This window comes from Ovis aries, chromosome 11 (assembly GCF_016772045.2).
Source record: "Ovis aries strain OAR_USU_Benz2616 breed Rambouillet chromosome 11, ARS-UI_Ramb_v3.0, whole genome shotgun sequence".
Lineage (NCBI taxonomy): Eukaryota > Metazoa > Chordata > Mammalia > Artiodactyla > Bovidae > Ovis > Ovis aries.
Genome location: NC_056064.1, coordinates 38,063,800 through 38,091,621, shown reverse-complemented (window position 1 = coordinate 38,091,621; position 27,822 = coordinate 38,063,800). Strand labels below are relative to the sequence as shown.

The following is a 27,822-nucleotide window of genomic DNA, read 5'->3' as shown; positions in this document are numbered from 1 at the left end:
CAAGCCAGAAACCCAAGAGTCATTCCCAATTTCACCCTCTACCAATCAGTGCTCAGTTCAGTTCAGTTCAGTTCAGTCGCTCAGTCGTGTCTGACTCTTTGCGACCCCATGAGTCACAGCACCCCAGGCCTCTCTGTCCATCACCAACTCCCGGAGTTCCCTCAGACTCACATCCGTCAAGTTGGTGATGCCATCCAGCCATCTCATCCTCTGTCATCCCCTTCTCCTCCTGCCCCCAATCCCTCCCAGCATCAGGGTCTTTTCCAATGAGTCAACTCTTTGCATGAGGTGGCCAAAGTATTGGAGTTTCAGCTTTAGCATCATTCCTTCCAACGAACATCCAGGACTGATGATCTCTAGAATGGACTGGTTGGATCTCCTTGCAGTCCAAGGGACTCTCAAGAGTCTTCTCTAATACCACAGTTCAAAAGCATCAATTCTTCGGTGCTCAGCTTTCTTCACGGTCCAACTCTCACATCCATACATGACCACCGGAAAAACCATAGCCTTGACTAGACAGACCTTTGTTGGCCAAGTAATGTCTCTGCTTTTGAATATGCTATCTAGGATGGTCATAACTTTCCTTCCAAGGAGTAAGCATCTTTTAATTTCATGGCTGCAATCACCATCTGGAGTGATTTTGGAGCCCCAAAAAACAAAGTCTGATGTTGTTTCTACTGTTTCCCCATCTATTTCCCATCAGTCCTCAGGTTCTGTCAGTTCTCTTTCCAAAATATCACTGGACTCCATCCACTTCTCTCTATTCGCATTGGCAACGGCTTAGGGTCATGTCACTGTCCCCTCTCCTGAAGACTACAGAAGCAATAACCAAATTGGTTTCTGTATCTCCATTCTTATTCTCCAATCTACTCTTTATTCTGTAGCCAGAATCTTCCTAAAAGGCACACTGATAATATCACTGCTTTGCCTAAAACCTTTGAGTTCCTACTGCCTATTGTCAACTTCTTAAAAAGACGGATAAGACCTTGCATGAACTAGTCCCACTCATTGTCACGTATCCCCTAAACCTAGTGAGCTCTTAGAAAAACAGAGTTTGTCTCTGCTTCTCCCCTGGGCCTCAGGCTCTCACTGCGGAGCCTTTCCTGTGCCTGTTTAGCCTCCATTTCCCCCCTCCCTTCCAGGAGGCTCACTCCTAAGTAGCCCTCAGATCCCGGCTCCTAACTCTCTCTGGCCTCTCCAGACACCCCTTGCTGCCACTCTCTGACTGAGCGGGGCCCCAGCTCTGTGGTCCACAGCGCTGCGCTTCTCCAGGGAAGAATGCATCATGCTGCCTTGTATCTGCCGGCCTTTGTCTCAGTGCCAGTCACTAGGTGGAAAGTTCTGTGGGAGCAGAGACCTTGATGGTTTTGTTTGCTCTTGTTTTCCCACTCTCAGCATGGTCCCTGGCACAGAATAGGACCCCAAAAAACCTTGTTGAATGAGGTTATGAAGGGACTTCCCTGGTGGTTAAGATTCCTTGCTCCCAAAGCAGAGGGCACAGATTTGATCCCTGATTGGAGAACTGAGATCCTACGTGCCTCGCAGCCAACAACAATGACGAAAAATGAGATTATGAAGAAATGGAGGGGGAGAAGTGGGAATACACACTCTGAATTGAGCAAATTTAGTTACAGCCAACTCCAAGATACTCCCTGGTGACTGAAGATACTCCCTGGTGACTGTGGCAGGAAGAGAGCAACTGCCTTTAGAGACAGTTTCCCAAATGGCTCCCTAAATACCATGAAGACGCCATAGGAAGTGAGACTACTGAGCTGATGCTAAAAGGAACAGGGTATTAGCATTTAAAAATCAGTCTTAAATAAATGAATGTGTCCGCCTCCTTCCCTCACTGTCCCCGCTGCATCTTCTCGTTGCCCCCTTCCCCGGGAGAGGGGCCAGCTTCCCCGTACAGCCCGCACTGCTGTATGGGAAATTACCCAGAATCCCTCAGCCTATGCCTGTCAGGACATTCTATTTTTATAATTATTAGTTTTTGGCCACACCATAACGCTTGTAGGATCTTAGTTCACCAACCAGGAATTGAACCCAGGACACAGCAGTGAAAGCTGCAGTACTAACCACTGGACTCCCAGGGAACTCCTATGTTAGAACATTTTTAAGCTCCTCCTGATACAGTTATGTTGCTATTTCCCAGCACTGAAGTTAGGGCAGTTTCTGCCTTAAGTTTCCCTATAGTGTTGCCTCCCACTAGCATGTTGCTGCACTGGCCGTGTCGACCAGGGTCCTGTTGCGTGGAGGGAACGCATGCTCTGTCTTAGAAGTTCTAGCTTTAGCTTTTCTGCTGTCTCACTGGAGACAGTGGGCACCGTGTTGTCTGACAGTCATTTGAGCAGTCAGCTTGCTTACACAGGTGTGAGGTGTGGTCTTCTGCCTGCCAGATGCTGCCACCTTCATCACCTGAGGGGCTCAGCACAGGCATTCTCTCCCCAGGGACCATTCAAGACTTCTGGGTCTGACTCACGCTTGGCAGCATCCTGCTTTAGCTGTAATGCCAGGAGTAGAGACTGAGCCTGGGGAAGGTGCTGTCTGCCAACTCGAACAGGGTGCAAAGAGGAGGCAGACGAGGCCCAGAAGGAGGCTGCAAAGGCTGGGCTCCCAGGCAGTACGCCCTTGCTCGAGGGGAGCGCTGACCCTGCCGACCACAGATGTGGTAGTCTCAGCACAGCGGTGAGAACTGGGATGAGTGGCATCAACTCTCTGCCCTTCAAAACAAAAAAGCAGGCAGAAGTGTAAGGAGGATGGCGCAGTCTCGGAGACCATATGCCTCCTGCTGCGGGAGCCTAGGAGTTGAATCAAAGCACCTATAGGTCTTGGGATCTGACTGGCTTCTCCAGATTTCACCCCTTGGCTGGATACCCAAAAAAGGCTGCAGGGCTGAGATGTTTAAAGCATGAATGGAAAATTTCTAGCCTTCTCTTCTCCTATCACCGCCCCCCACGCCCATGCATTGCTCCAGCCCAGTCTGAACACCACGAGGTATTTTAAAATAATTTCTACTTTGATGAATTGCTGGGGAGTCCACAATTGCTCATAATCAAAGGGAGAAAAATGCAAATGAGATCCGGCCGAGAACTATCACCACCAAACGTTTATTTCACTGCACAGTGCCAAAAAGAATTAAAACAACATTAAACTCACAGCAATCATGTTTAAGCCCTCGTTTCCAAGTGCCAAATTGCACCACTCTGGATCATACAGATGTTCGTTAATTATGCTAATTTTTATTAAACTATTAAAATGGAGAGAGTACTGGCTCAGTCAGGCAGACCCCAGCTCTGAATGAACTCTGCTCTTGTCTAGAGGTGCTAATTTACTGCATTTTTATTAAGTTGCTGATTCTTGGATTTTAGTTTTGGGATGGCAGAGATAACTGAATTCTTGGGATCAACATTTTCAATAAAGTTTGACTTCTTTTTGCCCAGATGTTTGGAAGAACTGACTGGAAAAATGCCTGAGTTGGTCCCGGGAGACCTGAAATCTTCAATGCAGAAATGTCTTTACCTTCAGTCAAGGGTTGGGGGGGGGGGGGGGATGCATACCTACCAGTGACAATTTAGGGAATCAGAATTATATAGGCTCCCTGCTCCGTAACTCTATACACTGTGTGTGGTAGAGCTAAGACATTAATTATACAAAATGGTTAATTGAAGATGCTTTGTATAAGAATATGAAAAGCTATTTAAAAAACAAACCTTTTACATCAGTGCTTGCTTCTTGCCGCAAAATCTTTCAAGAAGCCACTCAATGTGGTTTGTTCTCATTATAAATATTTCTAGGCATGATTAAACATCTGTTTGCCTCAACATCAACCCTGCCCCATCTCCTTGAGCCTCTCAAATGAAGGAGTCTTAAAAACGAACTCAGTTATTTGGACTCCGTTAATCTGGTTGGAGTCGCCCTTGGCCTGGATGAGCAGATTATTGGGGGAACCTGAAATAGGCACAGCCTTCACCATCAGCAACAATCAAAAGTGTTTATGGAAGCTTGCACACCACAATAAAAGGATTTATGCTGCTAATCTCCATTAACAAGGAAACAAACAAAAAAAAAAGCCCTACCAAACCTGCCATAAAAAGAACAGCAACTTCTATAAACAGAAAGCAGTATGGCCACCAACCACGGGTGCACTGCACAGCTTGGCTCTGCCTCCAGTGGTTTCCTATTGCTGTTTACGGCTTCGAGACGATCATGGCCCTCCTCGGCGCTCCTCCTGTCACAGGGCCCTGAGTCCGTGTGGTGCTGCAAATACCCTGTCAGTAGGTGTCAGGGGGTGTCAGGGGGAAAACCAGCAGGCGCCTATCATAAGCCTTAAAAGAGATTAAATGCCCCTACTCCATGATCGCTACATTTTAATTTCTCTCCTCCCTGCTGGTTCCTATTTGCCAACGCGCTTCCATGGCTCCCCTGGAGTAGCACAGACATGACCTGGAATGACCATCCTGTCTTGGGATGAGAATTCAATTTCTAGGCTCAGTGAATCCTAGGCTGTTTCAGCAAAAGGAACTCACCATCCTCTAGGGCAGATTCTTAAACTAGAGTCTGTGAACCCCTGGCATGTGGATGGACGTGAAGGGATCTTAGAATTCCTTGAAACTGGTATGAAATTTACGCATGTGTACATGTGTCTCGTCCCTTGGGTGAGGTCCCAGACCTTTCGCCACATTCTCAAAGGGTTATGAACCCTCTACTGTTTTATCAGTCAGCACTTCAGGGGGAAAATACATGATCTTTTTGGCCTGGATCGGCACTTTGACCCAGTGTGGCCATCTTCCCGCTACTTCCCTCTTTTAAAACACAAAAGGAAAGGAAATCAAGAATCTTGCCATGCTGGGTTTCCAAGGCTTCAGCCTTCCAGTTGCCAAGTCTGTTCCTGCTTCAAAGGCTGACCAAGCTTGCTTATCCTTTCTAAGGCCCCATCTCTTTAATGTGACTTAAAAGTTGTGGTGTCTTCTCATAGCTTCCATTCAAATCCACATGATGGCTTCTGGAACAAGCTGCTTGACACCCTCTTTTTCCCTGAGAATGTTCCTAATGGAAACATTCTCTTTTTACATTGAATTGAGCTTCAATAAGCCTCTGTGGAACAAGATTCCCAGAAAATGTCTCATACTTTTGTTCTTTTAACCATCAAATTTCACTGTATCAGTGCTTGTAAACAGGAGAATTCTTCTCCAAGAGAACAATCAATCAGCCCCTAACAGGAAAGATCAATAAATGCTTGATACATGTCTAAGAAAGACCAATCAATCACAGAGTTATTGGCTTATGATTGCTTATTTCTCTTATTAGTGCTTGCGCATCATACATTATCATTAGTAAAGATGGGGAATTTGAATTCCAAAGCAGAGTAGATAGTAATATTCCAAGGTCAGCCAAAAATATAATATTTTTACTCTGGGTTGGACTGCAATCTCTCTACTGAAATTTAGCTTTGGAAATTTAATGCTTTCTGAGGCTATCAAAAATTATTAAATAAATTGAGGTCTCTAACTCAGCATCCTTCCAATTGCTGAGAAAAACAACTGTTCACCACAGACAAACAGGTGCCCGTATTTCAGGACAAACGGTTTTATGAAGAGGTTTTGTTGAAGGAGAAAGGAAGTGGTCAGTTGGGTCGACAGTGGATTAGTGCTGTTGGAACCTGTGAAAGGATCTGAGCCCAGTGCTTGGCTGGAACCTTGGGTAGCCTGGCGGCCTCTCCAGGCTGTTTGTTTCACACCATGTTTAAAGTTCTTGGCAATCGTTTTCTCTTTTTTCTGTTATTCAAAGTTTTGGTCTATAAATCATAATAAAAATGAATCATTAAATTTGCCTCAACTGAACTAGTTTTATTTATTGCCGTATTTCAGGGAACCTGCTAACCTGGACATTGGTGAGCCTGGATCCTGGGCTGGGGATGGGGGCTTTGAGTATAAGAAAGGGGACATGGAAAGGTGGGTGGCCAGCAACTGCAGCTGGGAAGGGGGCAACTCCACAAAGCTCACTATGGCTAGAAGCTGAGAGTTCTGAGACGTGGAACGTGTCAGCTGCATGGAGGGTCTGAGAGCCCTGAGTCCAGGGGACTATTCAGCTTCAAGTCTGAACTGATGTCCCGAACTGAGTGTGAGTGGATACCACAAGGTCAAAGCAAGGGTGCAGGACCTGTGCACAGAGCAGACACAGTGGACAGTCTTGGTCACGGGAGTGTGTACAAAACACAGAGTGTGCATGACCGGAAAACCGCCAGTGAAGAGGGCAGGAGGTGCAGGGCCGTGTGGAGAGAGGAATGAGAGAGAAACACACAACTCGAACTCTGCCTAAAGGAGAGAGGAAGCATAAAGGGAGGGTAAACACTTTGCAGACAGGAGGAAGCAAGGTGCCCAATACAGAATTCAGAAACAATAGAGACAGCACCATTGCGAGCTGATAGGATTGTGATGCCATGTGAGACCGGCCTATTAATATGTATTCCATAAACTGCAGCTCGCAGCCCCGCACAGCTCTGTTTTGCTCTGACCGCAGTACCAGCCTCAGGCACCACAACACAATTTGGAAACAATGTGACGGAAATGTTTAATCTGCTCGGCCCATCTGTGCTGCGTATTTCTCCAGATCTCCCTGAGAGAGGCGCCTTGAATCTCCACATTGCCTTTAATATTCTCCTAAATCACCTCCCCGCTGCACTTCAAGGGCCATTGCTACAATATCACAGGTTCATCTAAAGTGCAATGGGGGTGGAGTGGGGGGAGGCGCAGGCCAGGATATTTTTTATTTTAAAATAATTTTCAGAGATCGTCTTTTTTGCTTCCTTTAAAAAAAAGAAGAAAAGTTATTCTACTGTTGCCGTAAGGTTATTGAGGTTGTTTGGTGCAAAACAGGGTAGGATAGAGTGGAATCATTCTCCAAAGAATTATTTTTATTAATCTCGATTCTCTCAGTTGGACATGTGAAGGGGTGAGCAGATGCTCGTTTTCTCGTCTCTGTTTTTCTCTTATCACTGCACCTTGCTAGGATGATGTGTTCATTTGGGGCTGATGCTTCTCTGCTTTTCTCACTGCATCAGGTATTGCTTTGACCCTGCCCTGCTCCAAATAAAGTCATCTTGTTCAGGACAGGTATACATTTAGTCCCTGGTCACCATGCCCTCATCAGAAAGGGACACTGTCTATATTATTAATTTTAGCTTAAAATCTTAGATTTTCTCTCTATAAGTACAGATGTTGAGCATCAAATATCCGCTGCCTCTTCTCCACTTAATTTTGTCAGATTTCCTGATTTGGGTCTAGAATGTAGGAAGCTGGGGTAGGTTTTGGAGAAAGAGAGGATGACAAGTCACTATGTTCCAGACCGTAGACAAATGAAGAGTTGCACATCACCAAGAAAATTAGGATTCCTTTTGCTATGTGAACTAAAGAAATGAATAATTTAATCCACAAGATTGTTCCGGGGAGGGAAAGGCAACGTCCCAGTTGCGGAGCCTACAGCCTGTCGGTGTGTTACATCATCTGCACACATAGGCGTTTCCATGACAACCGCTTATAGCTTCATTTCCTGGATCCCTCTAGGGGGTGTCACAGCCAGATCCACCTGCTTTTCACCCTACCCTCGGTGGGGTCATGGTAAGGTCGCCAGAATAAATGAACGCGGGTACTAATGATCTGTTTACTGCTGTTTATGCTCTGTGTGTGTCAGGGGCACGCACATTTAGAGAGCTCATTATGGTTGCAATTAGAATGCACCATCGCTAGATATTTAACTCCTTTTTCTTTTAAATTAGCATTTTAATAACATTCTTTGAGCAGAGAAACAAAATGACCATTTTTCACGGACAAACTTCTAGCTGTAGGTGCAACTTTAATGGCAAAGTTGTGAAGGGGAAAGAAGGGAGAAAAAAAAAAGGCCATTTTTACTACTTTCACCCTCCTCCTTACCAAAAGGATATTTTTATTTGCTTGCTAACACACTCAATTTCCTAAATTTGTTTTGAATCCAATTATTTTGGGTGGTTTAAAGTACCGCACTCTTGTTGGACGGAAATTAGCAGCTATTGAAATTAACTTTCTATGTGACCTGTGAAAGGGGCTAAAATAATTACAAGTGTGTATAAGAAAGCCTTCTCTAAAAGACCCTTGCTGCAGGATCAGGCTGTGATCTGATGCTACCATTATCAAATATCTTTATACAGTAATTGCAGGTGCTATTTTCTTTAAAAAGGTGACTGCAGTTATTGTTTTCATTTCATAATTCTTAGGATTATCTTATAGAGGATGATGACAAAAACTTGTCATTATAAACGGGATAAATCAGAAGCTGAAAGAATGAAAATAATAACATGGCATCATTTGCCATTTAAAAAAGGTGAGATTTTAGATCATCCAAAAATAAGACAAAATGGGAAAAATACAATGTAGAGACCCACTGGATCAGAATGTTCCAATAGGCATTGATTCCTTTTTAGGAATCAGTGAACACCTTTGCTAGGTGTTTATAGATGCTCTGTTTGTAGAAAGTACAGTGAAAAATAACAATTTGAATGTTTCGATTATCTTTCCCAGTCGGTTCCATTTTCATTATTTATTTCCTATAAATCGGGACCTTGCTGAACATAATTCTGCAGACAAGGAGGTGGATGGGACAGCCAATGTGAACGAAGAGATAGATGGGGGGTGCGTGTAAGATAGATGCTATGCGTTTATGAAAAGGAGCAGTATGTCTGCATGTGAACATTCACAAAGTAGAGCAAGCAAGCGTGTGAACTATAACGGGTATTTATAGGGGAAAAAAGGCGCAAGGAAGACTGTATGGGAACAAGCACACTGAACTGAAGAGGGTTTTCTCCTACCCTCCACGTCCAAGTTCCGCTAAGATGTCCCGAGCTCACTGTAGCTCCTATGAAGCCTCACAAGCCTTTCCATGACAACAGATGGGGGATTTCACAGCCAGAAGAAGCAGGAGGTCAATAGTTGAAAAGCAAGAGTTACAAAGAGAGATCTTTATCGACATCAAAACAATCCCACTAAAAAACACCCCTGAAAGATAGAAGGAGGAAAAATTTAAAGACGTAGCAGGGAAGAAAAGAACCCTTTATAAAAATGCAGGTTTAAAATATTTATGCTTTTGTATTAGCCTGGTTGCACCTTAGACTCTGCCATTTCATAAATAAAATAAGGATAGCATAGACTATAATTTGGTGATAGCTACCCCAGGACATATCTAGATGCACTTCTGTTATTTTAATTAAATACTGCATTATGGTTTGTGACAACTACATAGCTACAGCGTAAATGAATTCGGAATTAAAGTGTTACTTAGGCATCCAGTAATTTTTGTTTCATTCTTCAGTTTTACAAAGCAAATAGCTATAAAATCAAGATGTTTGTTCATTTACAGATGGAGCAGGATTGTTGTTGGTGTTTTTTTTTTTCCCTTAATCCTCATGCACAAAAAGAAGACACAGCTCAGAGTCTGGCTCCCAACACTATGAGCCACATCACAAAGGAAAACACATCCTCTTGACTAGAATGTAAAATACTGAATATTAATCGCTGGTATTTCGCTTATCTTTCTAGCCGGGTTCTGTCTTTTAACAATTACTCTGATGGGCTGCAATCTTGCACTGCCAGGAGATTTTTCACCTTTGTTTAAGAGTTAGAAATGCATTTTATTTTGTTAAAAAAAATTTTAAAGTTCATAATCCTCCTTGGAAGTTTTTAGTATCTGGAACCCTTGCCAAATACAGAATATTAGTGGCAAGCAGCAGCAGCAGTGGCAAGAAGAAAATTGCCAAAGCTCTTTGCTGAAAAGATGAAGCTCATTTCTGCATCTAAAAGAAAAAATATTTTTCATTCTAGCGGTATTAATATATCCTTAATGAAACTGGAGAGGGCATTACAATTTGATATAATCAACTGGTCAGTTTAAATGTCACTTCACTAGCAAATAATGAGAAAGGTTCAGAATATTTGTCTAACAGGCACAGATTTTCACTCAAAATTTATATAGACGAGTAAAAGGAGTTTTGTTCAAATGTGAGGATTTAATTGTATCTTGATTGTGTCATATGCCAAGATTAAAGTTTTTAAATAGTAAGGTTTCTGAAATCATTGTATTTCTAGTTTTAGAATCAATATAATCTTTATTAGCCTTAAATACCACACGTCTGGCAACATCTGTTAATTCCAGCTTTTCTGTGTTCTAACCGGTTACCTCAAGCCCCCCATAACTAATCGTATAATGCATAGAAGTTACTGCCCTGTGTATTTGCAAGAGGTTATAATTTGCTTCAACATTTTGCTACTTTGGTTGGAGAACTGGATCCATACACTACCAAGAAACACTGGTGGGCAGAGGTTTGGGGAGGCTGAATTCCTTTTGAGAAAATAATTACACAGAAACAAAGCTTTCGTGACTCCTTTTAAATAGAGCATCTCACTGAAATGTCATCCAACCTCTCTGGCAGATTAGTGAGGAGTTGATCACTAAATCTCTGTCTGATAAACGTGCAGCTGACTCTGGAGGAGCTGCTTGTTATACTACTGGCAGTTGGAAATGGAGGGAATGTCACAGTTAAAGACACAAATTTTCCCCATAATATATTCGAGTGGAAACCTCTGAATCCAATACTACATGGGCATATCTAATAAATTCACAATATTTCAGTCTCAACAGCCTTCACCGGTTAGTTTTAAAGATTTATGTGGTAAAAAATTACTCAGTGATGAATATGGTTTATTCTGTGCAGTATTGGAGGTATAAGGAATTAAACTACCGTCTTTAACAGTGAATTTATTATTACCTCTGTCAAAAGACGAAGCCTTTAACAGCATTTGTTATAAATTCACTGCAAAATAAATGGCTGGAATTTCTTTTTACACTGGAGTTTGTAAAGTATCAGGCGATTCTGAGCATTAACCTAACCCTGTATGGCTTATATGGCTCTAGGTAAACATTTCTGTCTGGGTCTCATGGCTAATTATCAGATCTGGGACTTTCCACCTGACTGAAAGGGGTGTGTGTGTGTGTGTCTGTGTGTATAGAAAGTGAAGGGTCTTGTCCAGGACAAAAGTTCAGGACTAAGGAGATTGAAGTGGAAAATGCCAAGTTTACTTTTTTTTTTTTTTTAAAGGGTTTATAATAAATGGCCGGGGTATAGAGAATAAGGTTGGTAAGTAGTCGGGCCTTTTGCTTGTAAGTTTATATGCATGCATATGCACGAGCGCGCGCACACACACACACTCACAAACACCCTCTCCCTTTTGTCCTCTCTTGGAATGGGTGTCCCCTCATTTATAAAAATTACCTGGAAGGAATGAGGCTGCCAGGGTTTGTTCTAGACGATTGGTTCCTGTCTGGGGGAAAGGAATGGCCTCTACTGAATTTGACCGGTGTGTGACCGTTGCCTTCCAGCTGACCCCAAATCCCATTCCCATCCTCCTAACTCTATAGCCTCCCACAGGGGTTATTGATGAGAGAAAACACCACCATCATCATCATCTTCGTCATCACAGCACAGTGTCGACCTGCTTGTTAACATGAAATGGGGTGATGGGGACAGCTTCTGCTTCTCTTTTCATATCATCATAAATAAGAAAAGATATTTTCCAATGGTACCCCTCCTCACTGCCCCCTTTGTTTAGGTCAGAGGTGAATGATAGCTCTTTGGCAGGCATTGATCAGTTTCATCGCTATGTCTGGGCAGTCTGTGCCCCAGGTCTGTATTTTCCTATTCTCCCTACTTCCTATCCCCGAATTACCTCCCAAATTACCCTGCCCATCCCCTGCTCAGCCAAGCAGAAGGTAATAGTGCCTGAGGAAGTCCTAAATGGACACTAGATGTCACCAAACACCTCCTTTCCCTTAGAGCCCTGAAATTAAAAAAAAAAGCCTTCATTTAAAGCAATTGAAGGAATTAACTTATCTGTTTTTATGAGGGTTGTTGTCACATTCAACTAAGCACACTTAAAAGAGGAAGTACTGCTGCATTCAGATAATTTTTACAACATACAAATCTCTTCTGGAGGAGATGGGGTCAAGGGAGGGGAAAGGTCTACATTCTTTAAGCAGTCCTTTGAAGGAGTAGGTGAAGAACATTGGGCTTTAAAAATCCCATTACAACAGACATGGTGTCACGTTCACACAGTCCAGGTGGGGCAGGCCTGTTGCATTCAGATAACTAGGTGCTAGGTTGGGAGCCACGATCCACCCTGAATTTAAGTAGCTATGACCCAGTGCTGGGAGCTAAATGTAACCCAGGGTGATGAAATTGGTCCGTCCTCATCCACATAAGACCTATGGCCATCTGAGAACATTGTATGTTCAATATTACACATGATCTTGCTTGTAAGGCTCCCTATTCCCATATCAACTATACCAGCAGAGAAGACAGCCACAGCATGGTGTGTGGGTGCTGAGAATATCTCTAACCCTGGCTTGGCCCCGTGTAAGTATCACCTCTCTTGGCACCCAGTTTGTTGCTCCAAGGCTGCCTTCCATGGGAATAAGCAGCAGGACAAACTCTGGAAGAGCCCAGGGCCAGCTCATGAGGTACACCAACATAAGCCCAAGAGATGCAGCCTATCAACTCTGTTTACCTTAAGTGGAAGACCTCTTTCAGGAACCTCTTCTTCCTCGTCAACTGAGAAAGAGTTCCTCTTCCTCTCTCTCATTTGCCCTTATCTGCTGGACAGGTCATGTTACTACTATAAATCACTTCTGGAACAGGAGGCTTAAATTTTAAATGGGTGTTTATTTAAGTTATCTCGAATAGTAGAACAAACACCTTTATTATTTAGAAGAAGGTTCTCTAGTGAGAGCCTTTAAGCCAAGAAGATAGAGTCACTTCTCTGTAAGCTGCAAACTGTGGCTTGACTCAACCAGAGACTTCTTACTGCCCTTTCTCCCACTTACGATAAATGCCCACAGCAGTGCTGGTCCCCAGAAGGGCCTTAAGATCATCAGATAAAAGGAATCAAGCCCAGGGCGTTGTGTTACTGCACAGAGGGTGATTCAGCACCTGCCCTGTCATGCCTGGTGCCCAAGCTGAATGGATTTTTGGAGTACACCTGTTGTTGAACCCCTGCCAAGTACTGATGGCCACTAACCCCCAAATCACTTTTCCCCGCTGTTGATGTTTGGAATGTCAGACAGGACTGAGCAGCAGCCGGTGTGTATTTCAAACACAGCAGATGGATTTTTATATTAGCTCCTATTTCATGTTCAGGCAGAGCGACCGCCACACTAAAACCACAGCTTCAGTGCTGCCGCGTTTGCGTCTGTGAGATTAATTCTGTGAAATTAATTGGGACAAGATTGAAAAGGAAATTAAAATGCAGCTGAGTGAACAGGCCTTTCAAACACCTTTTTCCTGCTCTATTCAAACTTGAATTCTGCGGTGGTCGCAGGCATCGTGGGAAGTAATTTACGGGAGGCAGGCTCTCAGGAGCCATCGGTTACGTATGAGGAGGCCTGCACAAGCGCCACAATCTGGAGCCACTGAAGAGCACTGAACACCCCGCTGTGGCCTGAGCTGCGTCCCTGCGCGGGCGGAAGTGGAGTTCAGTACCCGCACCAAAAGAGCTGTTCAGAAATATCTGGGTCCAAAAGGGATGGATGCACAGCTCTCTGTTATTAAAGTCGCCTTTTAATATATTTGCAACCCAAATTGGAACTCAGTGCATTATGTGGGCAATGCAACTTTGGGTCTTAGGAATGTATAGATGTGTTAGGGGAGGCAAGAGGGATCCTGCTGACTGTGTCTTTGGTTACTGTTTCAGAGGTGGGATACACGGCTCTGGCCCCTCCTCAAAGAAGTTTGAGCTGTTGACCTATTTTGCCAGTGACGAATTCTCTCAGATCAGGAAAGGCACAGTGCATTTCCATGTAAAGTTTCTTCACTGGGTGACCTTCTGTTCCCAAGTGAGGACATTTTGAGCTTTCAAACATCTCTGTGAAGTGTTCTTGGCAGGACAGGATATCTTTTTTTCTCTCTCAATTCACTAATTTATTGAACTCCTAATATGGACCCAACATTGACCTAAAAAATTCTACTTTGTTGTTAATGGACAAGAGGGGAATATAATGCAGTTATCATCCTGATGCCAGGCACTTCTTCACACAATTCTTTAATGTAAGTAGCACAACATCCTTTAAATAGAAATTATCCCAATTTTTACAGATGAGGAAACTAAGGATTAGCAAGATGAAGTGACTTTGTTCAGGGTCACATAAATAAACCACCTGTTGACAACTTGCTTCTCTAAGGACAGGCGATGGGCATTTGGATACCCAACCAATAAACTTCTCTGAAAAAAAGTTTTTAAAGGGTAAGTAGCTCTCTTTTGGGGATCATTCCTGCCCCAAAACCCTAGACCCTAACAGACTCTCTTGGCTGGAGGATTCTAGGATTCAGGGTTGGGTCATACTTGGGCAACTATTAAAAAATGGCAAGTGTGGTATATATACGTATACATACACACAAAAAAAAACACACACTGGGATACTAATCAGCCATAAAAAAGAATGAAATAATGCCATTTGCAGCAACATGGATGGACCTAGAGATTCTCAGAGAAGTAAATCAGATAAAGACAAATATGATATGAGTTTTCAGGTTAAAAAATAATATGTATGAATGTGTATGTATAATATACATTATGTATACAATATGTATAAGTGAAAAAGTGATATGTATGAAAATGATATGTATGAAACAGAAATAGACTCTAGACACAGAAAGAAAACTTATGGTTACCAAAGGGGAAAGGGAGAGGGAAGGATAAATTAGAAGTTTGGGATTAGCAGATACATACTACTATATATAAAACAGATAAACAATAAAGTCCTACTGTACAGCACAGAGAACTAAGCTCAGTATCTTATAATAAGTTATACTGGAAAAGAATCTGAAAAAGAATGTACATGTGAAACCGAATCACTTTGCTGTACACTAGACACTAACACAACATTATAAATCAACTACACTTCAAAAACAAACAAACAAACCAAAAAAAATAAAAAGAGAGAGAGAGAAAGAAGCAGAAGGAAGCAGCAGGAGCCCAAGAATAGTTATCACTCCCCAATGCCCACCGCACTTCCTGTTCTTTACCTGCCACCCCCTGCCTCTCAGAACATTTCTCTCATCATACAAAGAGAGAGGGAAAAGCCAGATGCATTTATGAGGGTCCAAAACAAAAGAACATAGGAGTTTTTTGGTTTAATCTGAAAAAATAATTAAAGCTAAGACACATCTTTGTGTGGAATTTCTTCAGCAGATTTGCAATGTCAGCCTCACCACGTTTGTTTAGACCGGGAATGTCTGAGGTGGAAGGAACCTCAGAGGTCTAACACAACTCCCTCATTTTACAGGCAAGGAAACCGCTCCAGGTAAGCTGAGCTGCATCTTGTCTTGTCTCAGGGAAATAGACTTCTCCAGGTTCCTAAGAAGCAGGCTTTTCTTACTTGACAAAGGTTCTACTGGTCAGGGAGAAAAGTAAAATGCAGATTTCCAGATATCATTTTTCTGGACTAACCTCAACTTGAGTCAGTTCTGTTCCTACAGGTGTGAGACGCAGGCTGCAGAGTATAACTGACTCCAATAAAGGAAGGCAACTAGGGCTGCATGCACGCATGCTAAGTCGCTTCAGTCACGTCCAACTCTTTCAGACCCTCTGAACTGTAGCCTGACAGCTCCTGTGTCCATGGGATTCTCCAGGCAAGAATACTGGAGTGAGTTGCCATGCCCTCCTCTAGGAGATCTTCCTAACCCAAGGATCGAATCAGCGTCTCTTACATCACCTGCATTGGTAGGCAGGATCTTTACCACAAGTGCAACTGGGGCTAAAGTGAAATAAATTTAGGATCCATATGAGAGAAAATTCCTGAGATTAGGAGTAACTGAACATCTGGATAGACAGACAGCTGATAATGGTAGTGGAATCTCCTTTTCTATCTGCCTGAATTGGTTCATTTGTGCTTCTTAGAGGCAAGGGAATGGATTGGGTGGCCTTTTAAGGTTGCTTCCTGTCCAAGGACTCTTATTGAGTTAAATAATATAATAAAGGTAAATCCAATCTGAAATGCTCCCCAAGCCAACGTTAACTGGAATGAAATTTTATGAGGGAATCTTCAGTTATGCTTCTAGCTTCTCATTTCTTTCCCTGACATGCAGAGGTTAGCAATGTGAAGAAGGGAGGCAACCGATGTAGCTTTTAGGGTAAGAAATGTGCTACTATCAAGGTAAGAGATGACAACAGACTCAGGACCTTCCAAAAGACAGAGAAAGAAGCTTGATAGAATCGATGCAGCAACGTACTGCCCCTGAATTAAACTCTGATATGTTAGCTTTTAGTAATGGAGGAGGGGAAGAGGGATTGGTTAAAAAAAAATCCAGATTTGGGAAGGTCTCCATGTTCTTTGGTATCTCAAAATTACAACAGCCCTGGCAACCACAGACAGCTCTGTACTACTGGGCAAGTCACCGCACAGCTCCTTCTAAATGGAGGAAAGGGACCCCCAGTGAGAAGCCATTAACAAAGGCCAAAGACATGCAAAACAAACAAAATAATCATGACCGAGAGAGGAGGCCAGCAGACAGTCTGGCTCTGTTCTCCCCCCTCCTGCTGCAGGCACCTCAGACAATGTAAACAGTTAATTTGTTCACCTGCAGGCTCTGGGCAAACAGAGGTCTGGTCACACCTGAGTGGATAACTCGATTACCCCTGTAATGCCAGCGTGGTAATGTACACAAATTCTATTACACGGCAAACCTTGCTTTCGGGCATTTGAAATACCAATCAGGCCAATGTCCACTCCCTTCTTTGCTTTCAATTTATTCTTGGTGTGTTGGAGCTGCACCAGAATGGCACTAAGGTGGGTGCTGAACTCGGAGTCTGGAAGAGATCACTAAAAGACTGTGATCTCAGCAGGGATTGCAGGCCTCCTGCTGTCTCAAAGAAGGCTGGATATGAATTTGGTCCCAGTTCAAAGAGGACCTGTTGTAACTGCTGGAAGCTACCTTTTATCAGTCCTGGTCTTTTTTCTAACAAGTTCTGGGATATTTCAGACTGAGACAAACATCTGGTCAAGGGAGTGACATTCACAGAATAAAGATGAATGGCAAATGATGGGTTAATGACACAATGGGTTTTCAATTTCTCTTTATGGAGTTCACCTGAGTATGTGTGCTAAGCTGCTCAGTCGTGTCTGACTCTCTGCGACCCTGTGGACTGCAGCGTGCCAGGCTCCTCTGTCCATGGGATTCTCTAGGCAAGAATACTGGAGTGGGTTGCCATGCCCTCCTCCAGATCTTCCCAATCCAGGGATCGAACCAGCGTCTCTTACATCTCCTTTACCACTAGCACCACCCCTGAAGCCCATGGAGTTCACATACATACTCAACAATTAAAGAGCAAACTGGGCCTCTTTCAAAAATGTATTTGTTGATATTGTCTCATGGAGGGAGAACTTTTTAAAAGTTTTTTTTCAGGGACAGAAATTTATTTCCTTAGTCCACTTGTACAGAATATGAGCAGTCTTTCTCTACAAAGATGATGCTACTGATCCCTCAAAGAGTAACCCATGAGTTCTAAATCTTCACACCAGTGATAGATCTGAAATAATCTTTTTTTTTTTTTTGGCCCATTCTTTGGTATTCAACACCACCATTTGTGAGGTAGTTAGCTGTGGCTAGGGGCTACCTTTGTGACTGAGGAAGAGAATAAAGTTAGCCCTTGAGGATTGGATTCACTATCTTGGCCTTACAGCACTTACTCAAATCAACTGACCTAACTAGCTCTGACTCCCTCCTGCATATGTAATTATATTACAGTTTTGTTTATCTATAAATGAAATAAGGCAGCTGACCTAGCTAGAATATTTTCAAAAGTATTTTACTGTAGTAAATTATGTATATGGTAATGATGTTTTAAGCATCACATAGACTCTTAAAAAGATCAAATTTTGATTGGCATAGTTTTGGTATTGTGCCTACTTTATTGTATTTTTTTAAATTTGGAAATTAGTTCCTGAATCTGAATTTTCAAATAAACTTTGACAATTTTAAAACAATGGAGATTTACTCTGTGTGTGAGGGGGCCATGTAATACGCACATGAAAAGTATATGACATGGGATAATTCTGACTGACATCATCAGGAGGGAGAAAATCAACTTTTGATCCAAGCCCCACACTCTAACCCTTACCTTGCTCAGAATTCGGATGAGGTCACCTCGTTGGAAGGACAGTTCATCTGACTGGTCACCATGGCAATCCCACAGGCCCTGGTAATAACTGGCATAGTCCACTGATCAAAGAGAGGAGAAATCAAAGTTAAAAGGACCCTGTCTTTTTCTAAGGAGCCCACATTTTTGCTGCAAATGGAAACAAGGTTCTGATATTGCCCCTAGGAAACCTAAGATTCAAGGGATCTGGGATGAGATACAGCCAAACACTCAGCCAGAGCAAATGACTGTGGGAGAAGGAGGTTATTAACTAACATTAAATGTTTACAGATCATCCTTAGTCAGATGCTATTCAATAATATGATAAATATATTCATTTATTAATAAAAGAAAATCAGGCAGGTAATTTTTCACTTGGTCTATAAGTAAGCAGCACAAAGAGATTTTCTGTCAGACTTTCTTCATACAGGCTGTCTACACTAGCCAGTGCTGCTTTTTATTACGCACTGAAGGAGTGAGGTGTCTCCAACTTCTGCCTGTTTATAAGAAAGGCTGAGTCAGCCAGCACAGGTCGGCACTGCAGCCTTAAAGGCTGGCCTCCTCTGTTACACAGGAACTTCATCCTGCACTTCCCACCCAGGTACTTACTATATGAGGTAATTACCAATAAATGTGGAAAAGAATAGCCCAGTTCTTAAGTGGAACCAAGGGGGTGTCTCATCCATTACAACTAAATTCTGGGTGGGCTGGCCCTTTTCCAGCATCTCATTTGTAGACCCTGAACATGTCTGCCAAGATTTATCTGTAAGCCCCCTGGGGAAAAGAAACCAAAGTGATCTGCATTAAAAATGAAAGCAACTGAAGACGACAAACCAAGCTTTAGAAGCAGCCGGAGAGATTTACTGGCCTCCTCAGCAAGACTAGATGGCAGTGATGCTGCAGGACAGTCATTGATTCTTAACAATGAAGAATTTGTATTGATCTTCTTCTACCCGGAAAGGTTAAACACTAGAGTACAAAGTGGGAGAGGATCTGGGGATGTGAATGGCAGGAGTGCTAATGCCTCCTGGACCAGGGCTTGCCATTCCTAGGGACACTGTGTATGAAAACTGTATGCAGAACACCCACAAAAGGTGACATTCCTGACGACAGGAGTCGGGAGTCCTGGTTCTGATCCAGCCTCAAGTGATTTGGGGGGCACCTTATTTTGCCAGTTTCCACCTTTCCCTTCATTTGTCTTGACCCTCTAGTGAGAGTGATGGTGCTAGTTGCTGAGGATGGGATAGGTGGAGAGAAGTGGGCAGTGCGGGGACAGAAGCTCTGCCTATATTTGCTTTTTTCCTCCTTGTTCCTAACTTACGAGCAATTCAAAGAATAGAGGCACAGAAGAACAAGATCCTTATATGTCTCTGGGAAAGAACTTTAGTAGGAACCTTAAAGTGCACAAAACAGAGGAGAGAGAGCTATTTAGTTAAGATTCAGATATTGCAAACAGAAGTGAAAATGTTAACCATATAGAAACTCAAGGATATTTTGTTTTCACAGAAAGTGTTTATATATTCAGTAGACATCAGAGGGCAGCAAATGAGATGACTGCACTGGAAACATTCTGCCACAGAATTATGAACATGTTTGGGAAAAAAAAAAACCATTGGGAAAAAATGCTAATTACTGAAAAGACAAGGCATATTTTGGCAGGGATATCAGTGTATGAAACAACAGAAAAATATCAGTTCCTGAAAAGTGAAAGTAGTTTTCCCAGAGGATATAATGCATTTTCAGTTGTAATGGAGTTGATTATTCATGCCAAGATTTTGGCTAAGTTTAGGAATGAAAAGTACATTGACATCAATATGTTTCATGGATTTATATATGGTAAAGAAAATAATTTTATAAAAACAGACTTTTAAAAAACATCATTTGAGGTTTTCGAATAGGAAGACTTACAAAGTTATCTTGGCCTTTTCTGGCCTAGCAGATGGGCACTGTGGTGTATGCCCCCCACGTGCCTGGGTGTGGGCCAGCTCCCTGATATGATGGGTACCTTTTGAGTCTCTATGTACAAAGTGATTTGATATTGGATATATAAGACACCTGTGGAGAACACCAGGAAAAAGAGCTATTCTAAAAGCACAGCAGATCGTAGGGAATGCAAAAAGCGAGGAGAAAAACAAAAGCCTTCCAAGAAAAACTAAAGGTAGAAGACACTTTCAGTTCTTCATAAGCTAAAAGCCTAAAGAAGACAGAACTCAGGAATCCAGGCGATCGCTTAGCCTAGTCCAAGAACTGGAATCATCAGAACCATTACAATGCTGCTTTGGAAAAGAAGCAGAATGAAGGATAAAAATGGAAGGAGGTTAGACTGGCAGTCTAAACAGAGGTATCCTGGTATTAATGAAATCAGGGTGGAGGAATGCCTTAACTGGACAAGACTTGACTCTACTGAAGACTCCCAGTTTAAAACAGGTGACTGGCATTTATGTGTATATGTGCACACAACTTCACTACCTTCACTCGTTAGCCTTCAGCAAACATGCAAGACACTGGGAATTCTGCATGGGCCATACACATGGTCCCTTCCCTTAGGGCTGCCATCCAGCAGGGGCAGCACCATGAAACAAAGTCACACAACTATTTATTTATTTATGATTGTGATATATCTGCAAATGAGAATCTGAGGGTGCTGTGTCTAACAGGGAATCTAACATAGTCTGAGGGCTCAGGGAAGCCTTCCCTGAAGCTTTAAGTTGTAAAACAAAAACCTGATAAAATCTTGAAGAGGGGAAGAGGTAAGACCACGGAGGGCTTTATTCCTGTAGCTTGGTCCCAGGAAGAGCTACACGGCTGGGAGCCTGCTGGGCCAGGCCAGCTTCTCCCTAGGCTTGCCCAGCACTCCTATGAACAGAGGATGTGTGAGGAGACTAGGACGTCTTTAGACCAGTAAGGAATTGGGAGCCTGAGAGAAGATTGACTCTCTGGGAGGGTCTGAGGCTCCTTTAGGTTTACATTCCTTTGGCAGCAGTCTGAGATCAGAAATGGTGCAGCATTCTGACTATTTAATTAATTCAAAACATCCTCATTCTCATTTTGAGGACATTATTCCATCTAATTATTTTTTTCCAGTCTGTCCATTTGGAATGAAAAACAAAAGAATAAAGCTTAATGCCAGCATTTCTCAATGTCTTTCCAAAAAACGTAACTCTGCACTAAATAAAGCCTGGTAATTCAAAAGCAAAGCACTAATATATTCAGCATAAAACAGACAGAGGACCTAGAGCAATAATGACACCACTAATAACTAAAACAGTTATAACAATTAACAACAATTACAATGATAGAGAAGCTAATGGGTATGATCACAGCATTTAAATTGCTAGCAGAGCTGAGGAGGACTTTTACTAGAGGGAAAAAAAGGGGCAGCATCTTATTTTTTTTTTAATCCCACGTAAGAGAAGCTATGCCCCCAAGCAGGCAAAATGTCCTAGAAGAACAGAAGCAGAGCAAGTTAAAAATATATTGTTTTTCTCTCTTTTCTAGGTATTTATTGCAAAGCATTTGTCATTCCACACCAGGTCTTTACAACCAGTGATAGTGTCATTTCTCTAGTAACGGAGGCCAAGTTGGTGCTACTATTGACAGAGTCGATATTCGAAAATGAGTCACCATGGTGTGGAGAGTTCTAAGGTGAAAGGAGCGGACACGGTTCTGCCTGCCCCGCTCATTAGGGACAACAGAGCTTGACCATGCTCTTTCCAGAGTTCACATGTCACTTTGGGTTTCTGTTTGAGGGATATTGGGTAGCTCCAGAATTCAAGCTGTGACCAAGGAAAAGAGGTTAAAGGCAAGCCAGCATGTTGTTTACACTTTCTTGATAAGCAAAAGGACTGTGCCAATGTCGCCCTGGGTATAATTACTTAATAGATTATGGAAAACAGAGACAAAAGGAGAAGACAGATAAAGCCAGTTCTTGCTAAAGCATGAGAAAAGGATAAAGAAGGCCAAAGCAGTGGCCTGTTGGAAGGGACTTGAAATGTTCTCTAGACCAGCCCATAAAGGCCACTGTGTACATACAGTCCATTAAGCAGACTCAGTCTCATAACTTATTAGCTATTTCAGAAAGAAAGACATAGAAAAATTTGCCAAGCTCTACTGACTATGATACCAGAACAGGAAAAACCACTAAACAATACTATTTGCTTTTTTCATAGCTTTTTAGTCTTTGAGTTTTGAAATTATTGGGCTTCTCTGGTGGCTCAGATGGTACAAAATCTGCCTGCAATGCAGGAGACCCAGGTTTGATTCCTGGTTCAGGAAGATGCCCTGGAGAAGGGAATGGCAACCCACTCTAGTATTCTTGCCTGGAGAATTCCATGGACAGAGCTTGGAGAGCTACAGTTCACAGGGTCACAAAGAGTCAGGCACAACTGAGTGACTAAGACTTTCAGTTTTGAAATTATTATGGTTCTTAATGTTATTAAGTATGATCTTGAAGCCAGGCACATTCACAGATTCTAATTTTCATCTCGTGTGTTCCTTTTATTGGGCCAAAATTATAGTTGGGTGATTATCCACTCACGTTTGGTCTTGGAAAACAGGTTTCAAAAAGTATTAACAAGAGCTGCAAATACCTCTGTGGATTCCCTCTGTTTCTTTTATGTAACAATTTACTCCATTGGCGGCCACTAAAGTGGAAAAAATACCTCAGAAATGGAAAGCTCATCAGCAATCATTTTTCTGCAGAAATGACTGAACATCGTCTCCTCCTTGGCTGAGTTTGGCCATAACTTCAGAGCAAAAATAACCTGTTTCAAGATCTTCTTTGGTCAGAGGTTTGACATTTATAAGGATGATTCATGCCTCCAGCCCTGCTTTTGATCTGACATGGCATAGCCAAGCAAATGGCCAGTTGTTTTCATACAAACAGCAGAGAATGAGTTTTACTTTTGGCTACCTGGACATGCCTTCTCATGACAGAGAATGGAGATAAGCTATCATCACCAAAGATACTTAGTGTTAGACCGTTAGGCTGATGGGTTAGAATTTAGTGAAAATCTGAGGTGTTGAAGAGTCACTCATTAGAATAACCCTGTTACTAACAGTCAAGCTGTAAACTGAGCTCTTTATAGATTGAACAATCAATACTACAAGCCTGTGATAGATTTTCTAGGTAACAGAATAAAATAAAAGAAATTACATCTTACAGGGTCATTAACACCCAATCAGGATAAACTGAATTCTTTTTTTCTCTCTCTTCTGATAAGATCTTAGTTGGGCTTTAAAAATGTTAGCAATTCCATCAGGGAAAAAGCACAGCATTCCAGGGAAAGGATCCCTGAAATAGTGAAGAAAAGCAAGTAGATTTTAAAGGTAATCTTGGTAGCCATGGTATCATTTAGGAGAAAATACTTTTCCCCCTCAAAGGGCATGTGGCACCTGACTTGCCCAAGTGAACCAAACTTGTGTAGCTTGCCTATTATAGAAGAATTTACACTGTCCTGGAGCTCTTGCCTTTTATATGTCTACCCTTCCCTCAAACCACTATATTTTATTGTTTTAAAGCTAAGTAATGACACTTGGATGTTACATATTTGTTGCCATTTCTATAGCTCCTTTGTAGGAAAGCCATCATATAAATTCAATCAATAAATAAGTAAATACAATAATAATAAAAATTCTTGCCTCAGATTCTGCAGAGAGAGGGAAAAGTTCTCTTTTGCTTTTTAATCCCTAAGTCACCAATCATTATAACTGGTGGGAAGTATAAACCATAGAAATGTATTTAGAGCTCACTGCCCTTTAACAACACCTATTTTGGAGGCAGAAAGCTTGAGGAACAAAGGTTTTTGTTTTTTTGTTTTTTAAAGAAGTATTTGGATTATAGCTGTTGGAACAGTTAGGAGACAAATCTCTCCTCACTCTTCAGACTGAACCTTAAAAAGAGGAGTAGAGGGAGAAATGAGATGGGGGAGAAGTCTGAAACTGAATTTTAGGCTTTTGCCAGAAGGCTGCTGCTTCCTGAAGGGAGTTTAATATAAAGTTGACCATAAGAAGCTTCTAGTTACTCCATCCAAGCTGTCCACATGAAGTGCTTCTTTCCTGCACCAGTGAGGGAAGTTGGTTGAGAAAAGGCATACGTGGGATATGGGTTGGTAAAGAAACAGACTTTTGTTGTTGTTGGAATTCTGTACAGCAAGCAGAACAGTAAAAAAAAAAAAAAAAAAAAAAAATCACAGTGGACTTAATCACAAGCGCTAACAGTCATGAGGTCCTTACTTGAAACTACACTAACATTCCTGTCATACTTGCTTCACTTCTCTTTGGCTTTGGCTCGTGACTTCTGGTCCTGCCTCTTTGCTGTTTTTTCTCTCATTTGGAGAAGCTGGGTCCTTCACCAAACCTGTTACATATTCACTTCCAATGGAGAATTCACCCAGGAAGTGGGCTTTGCTGAATGGATTAGGAAGAGAAGAAAAGGCACGAGGAAACAGAGAAAGAGGAGAATGGGAAAAGGTGGAGAGACCAGAGAAACAGGAGGGGAAAAGGACAGAAAGAGGGAAAGAATCCCTAGGCTTAAGACTTCCTTGGGATCTCAAAGAAAAAGTCAGCCAGTATCTAAATCAGTCACTTCCAGGCTCTGCTGATGGCATGAACGTCCTTGAGGTGGCCTGTACATCATATATTCCTTTACAGACAATGACAGACTAGGACCTTGGTCGACTTGAGGGGGTTTTAGAGGGGCATCTGACCTTAGAAAGGATGGGCTGACTAACAGACTGAAGCATGGTTAACAGTCTGGGATGAATAAGATGTAATTTTGTATTCAACAAACCTGTTACATATTCATTTCCAAATGTGCCTGGAATCAAACCAGGCCATCAGAAGTCAGCATCACCAAGCAATTCTATCCTTCACCCCACGCTCACTTTTCAGATCTGACACATTTCCATTCCCCTCTGAACTTGCAATCTCCGGGCCTCTCAGACAGGAGACATTTCCATTCTTTCCATTCTCAATCCTCCGATCTTTTAGAGATGAGGCAATTCTATTTTCACTGTACTGATTTAAGAAATACTGATAGGGAAAAATAAATATCTGGTTCAGCTTCTCACCCTCTTTAGGATAAATCTTAGCCGTTCTGGGAACATTAATTAGAGTGAATGGGTGGCTACTTTTAAGGTTGAGCTTTTTCCCTGTCTAGTCATCTTATTCGGGGCTGTTGAGGTCAACACACCAGTACCCTCTTAGTTAGCAAGTCCAGTAATGTCTGTAGTCAGAGAACGGTGCTTTCTCTGGCGGGAAGCCTGAATATCCTACCCAGCTCTGTACGTTTTTGAAGCTCTCATACCTCCTTTTTGTTGAGTGCCACTCTCATCCTCTTCTAGATCACACTCTTCATCTGTGGGGATAAACATGATCAGCATTAGCAATTAGTGGTCAACAGTCTATTATTTGCACTGATGGGTCTTTCTCTGAGCTCAACACACCCTCTTCTTTAAGGCAATAATTACCGTATTCTTTTTTAAGTTTATTTATCTTTTATTTAAGGATAATTTCTTTACAGAATTTTGTTGTTTTCTGTCAAACCTCAACATGAATCTGCCAAAGGTATACATATAGCCCCTCCCTTTTGAACCTCCCTCCCATATCCCTCCCCTCTAGGTTGATACAGAGCTCCGCTGGAGTTTCCTGAGCCATACAGCAAATTCCCGTTGGCTCTCTATTTTACATATGAGAATGTAAGTTTCCATGTTACTCTTTCCACCCTCTCCGCATGTCCATAACTCTATTCTCTATGTCTGTTTCTCCACTGTTGCCCTGTAAATAAATTCTTCAGTACCATTTTTCTAGATTCCATATATATGCGTTAGAATATGATATCTGTCTTTCTCTTTCTGAATTACTTCACTTTGTATAATAGGTTCTAGGTTCATCCACCTCATTAGAACTGACTCAAATGCATTCCATTTTATGGCTGAGTGATAGTCCATTGTGTATATGCACCACAGCTTCTTTATCCGTTCATCTGCCAATGGACATCTAGGCTGCTTCCATGTTCTAGCTATTGTAAATAGTGCTGCAGTGAACAATGGGATACATGTGTCTTTTTCAGTTTTGGTTTCCTCAGGATATATGCCTCCATATTCTTTTTAAAAAAATCATTTCTCACCTTCAAAGTGGCCTTCTCTCCCTCTCTGTTCATTCATTCACAAACATTCTTAAGCGCTTACTATATGCAAGCCATTGCCCTAGGAGCTGGAGGTGTGGCGCCAGACAGGACTGGTCAGGCTCCTGCCCTTGTGAAGCTTCCAATCCCCTGAGTTATTTAGGTGCCTATCATTAGGATCCCAATCCTCTTTCTCAGACCCTGTTTCTCCTTTCCTTTGAGAATTCTCTTCAAAATGTGTTATCTCCATGTAAGTATTCAGAGTTTGTATATGTGAAGCTAAGCACATGTTTAAACCCTCTGTGATTAATTAATCCTTAATGTATCAAACGTTCTTCAATTGTTACAGAAGCTGGTCATATACACAATTTCATGTTCTTGGTACTTGGAGCTTGTAGTTATCTTTTTACTGTTGATATTCAGGCTGCCTCGTTCATGAGAGTGTGAGCTCCTGAGGGCAGTTGGAATGAATGGCGGGTACACAATGAATTCTAAGTCACTGCCATTGTCTCACTCCATCCAAGTGTTTATATAGCCAAAGTCACAACATGATTTCTTACCTTCCTTAACCTGTTTCATCCCAGACTTTGTACTACCTGATAACATGAGAATTAGATCCTTATCAAGAAAGCCTGAGTACCAGAATCATATTAAGCTGTTTTATATGGGGGGTAAAATGCACAGAAATATACTTGCTAGTCTCCTTTTCATCACTACCACACACACAAAGAAACACACACACAAACATTCAGAGACTGAATGGGGCATAAAAAGCAACATTTTGAGGGTTGAACACTCAGTTTCTTCTGGCCACATATACTTTCCTTTCTCTTTGTGAATCTGAGGGCACTTACCTGTCTTGTTCCCCATAGTTATACCTTTAAATGGAACTTTTGAGGTGACGGCCCAGGACAGCCTCCTCTTTAAATATAAGGTTTACAGGGCAACATGAGTTACAGTATGTCAGACTGGGAGAAGTAAACTCTAAGCTCATAACTATGAAGAACCAGCATAAGAGTATGTAACACACTACAGGACATTAAAGAATTATAATTAATTTCACATACAAAATGAAATAGTTCCTCTGCAAAAATTTAAATTAATATTGTTATTGGGATTGATACTTTGGGAAATAAGTCACATGTTACTAACATTTAACTAGGTATATAACATATATATATATAACATAAGCCTGCCCTCAAGGTCGTATGGGAGAAGGGCTCAACTCTCCTAATCTCTGTGTACGACACTGCGGCAGAGAATTTCCTACTCACTGCCTGTAGTGCTACCCCACCTCTCCATGAGGAATAAGGATGTGAGATAATGGAGGAGTGAGATCAAATATCGGAAATAGATCGCACTGAAATCAATCACATTTAACATCATTCTTTGCACACGGTCTTCTTGTTATTACCTGCATTTCCTTCCTTTCTCTGCTATGATGCTTTTTCTTTTTGATGTGGGACCAATTTCGCAGGATTG

At 42.1% G+C, this 27,822-nt stretch overlaps 1 protein-coding gene across 1 annotated transcript in view; it reads right to left on the bottom strand.

Annotated features, from left to right (window-relative positions):
- The window catches only part of SKAP1 (src kinase associated phosphoprotein 1), a 306,266-nt gene that overhangs the window by 5,318 nt on the left and 273,126 nt on the right, over window positions 1-27,822 (bottom strand). Inside the window, exons 10-11 of the mRNA XM_027974662.2 lie at window positions 25,522-25,572; window positions 18,198-18,298 (exon numbers count right to left, since the gene is read on the bottom strand). Coding sequence (XP_027830463.1) covers window positions 18,198-18,298; window positions 25,522-25,572 — 152 coding nt within the window. The remainder of the gene's footprint in view (window positions 1-18,197; window positions 18,299-25,521; window positions 25,573-27,822) is intronic.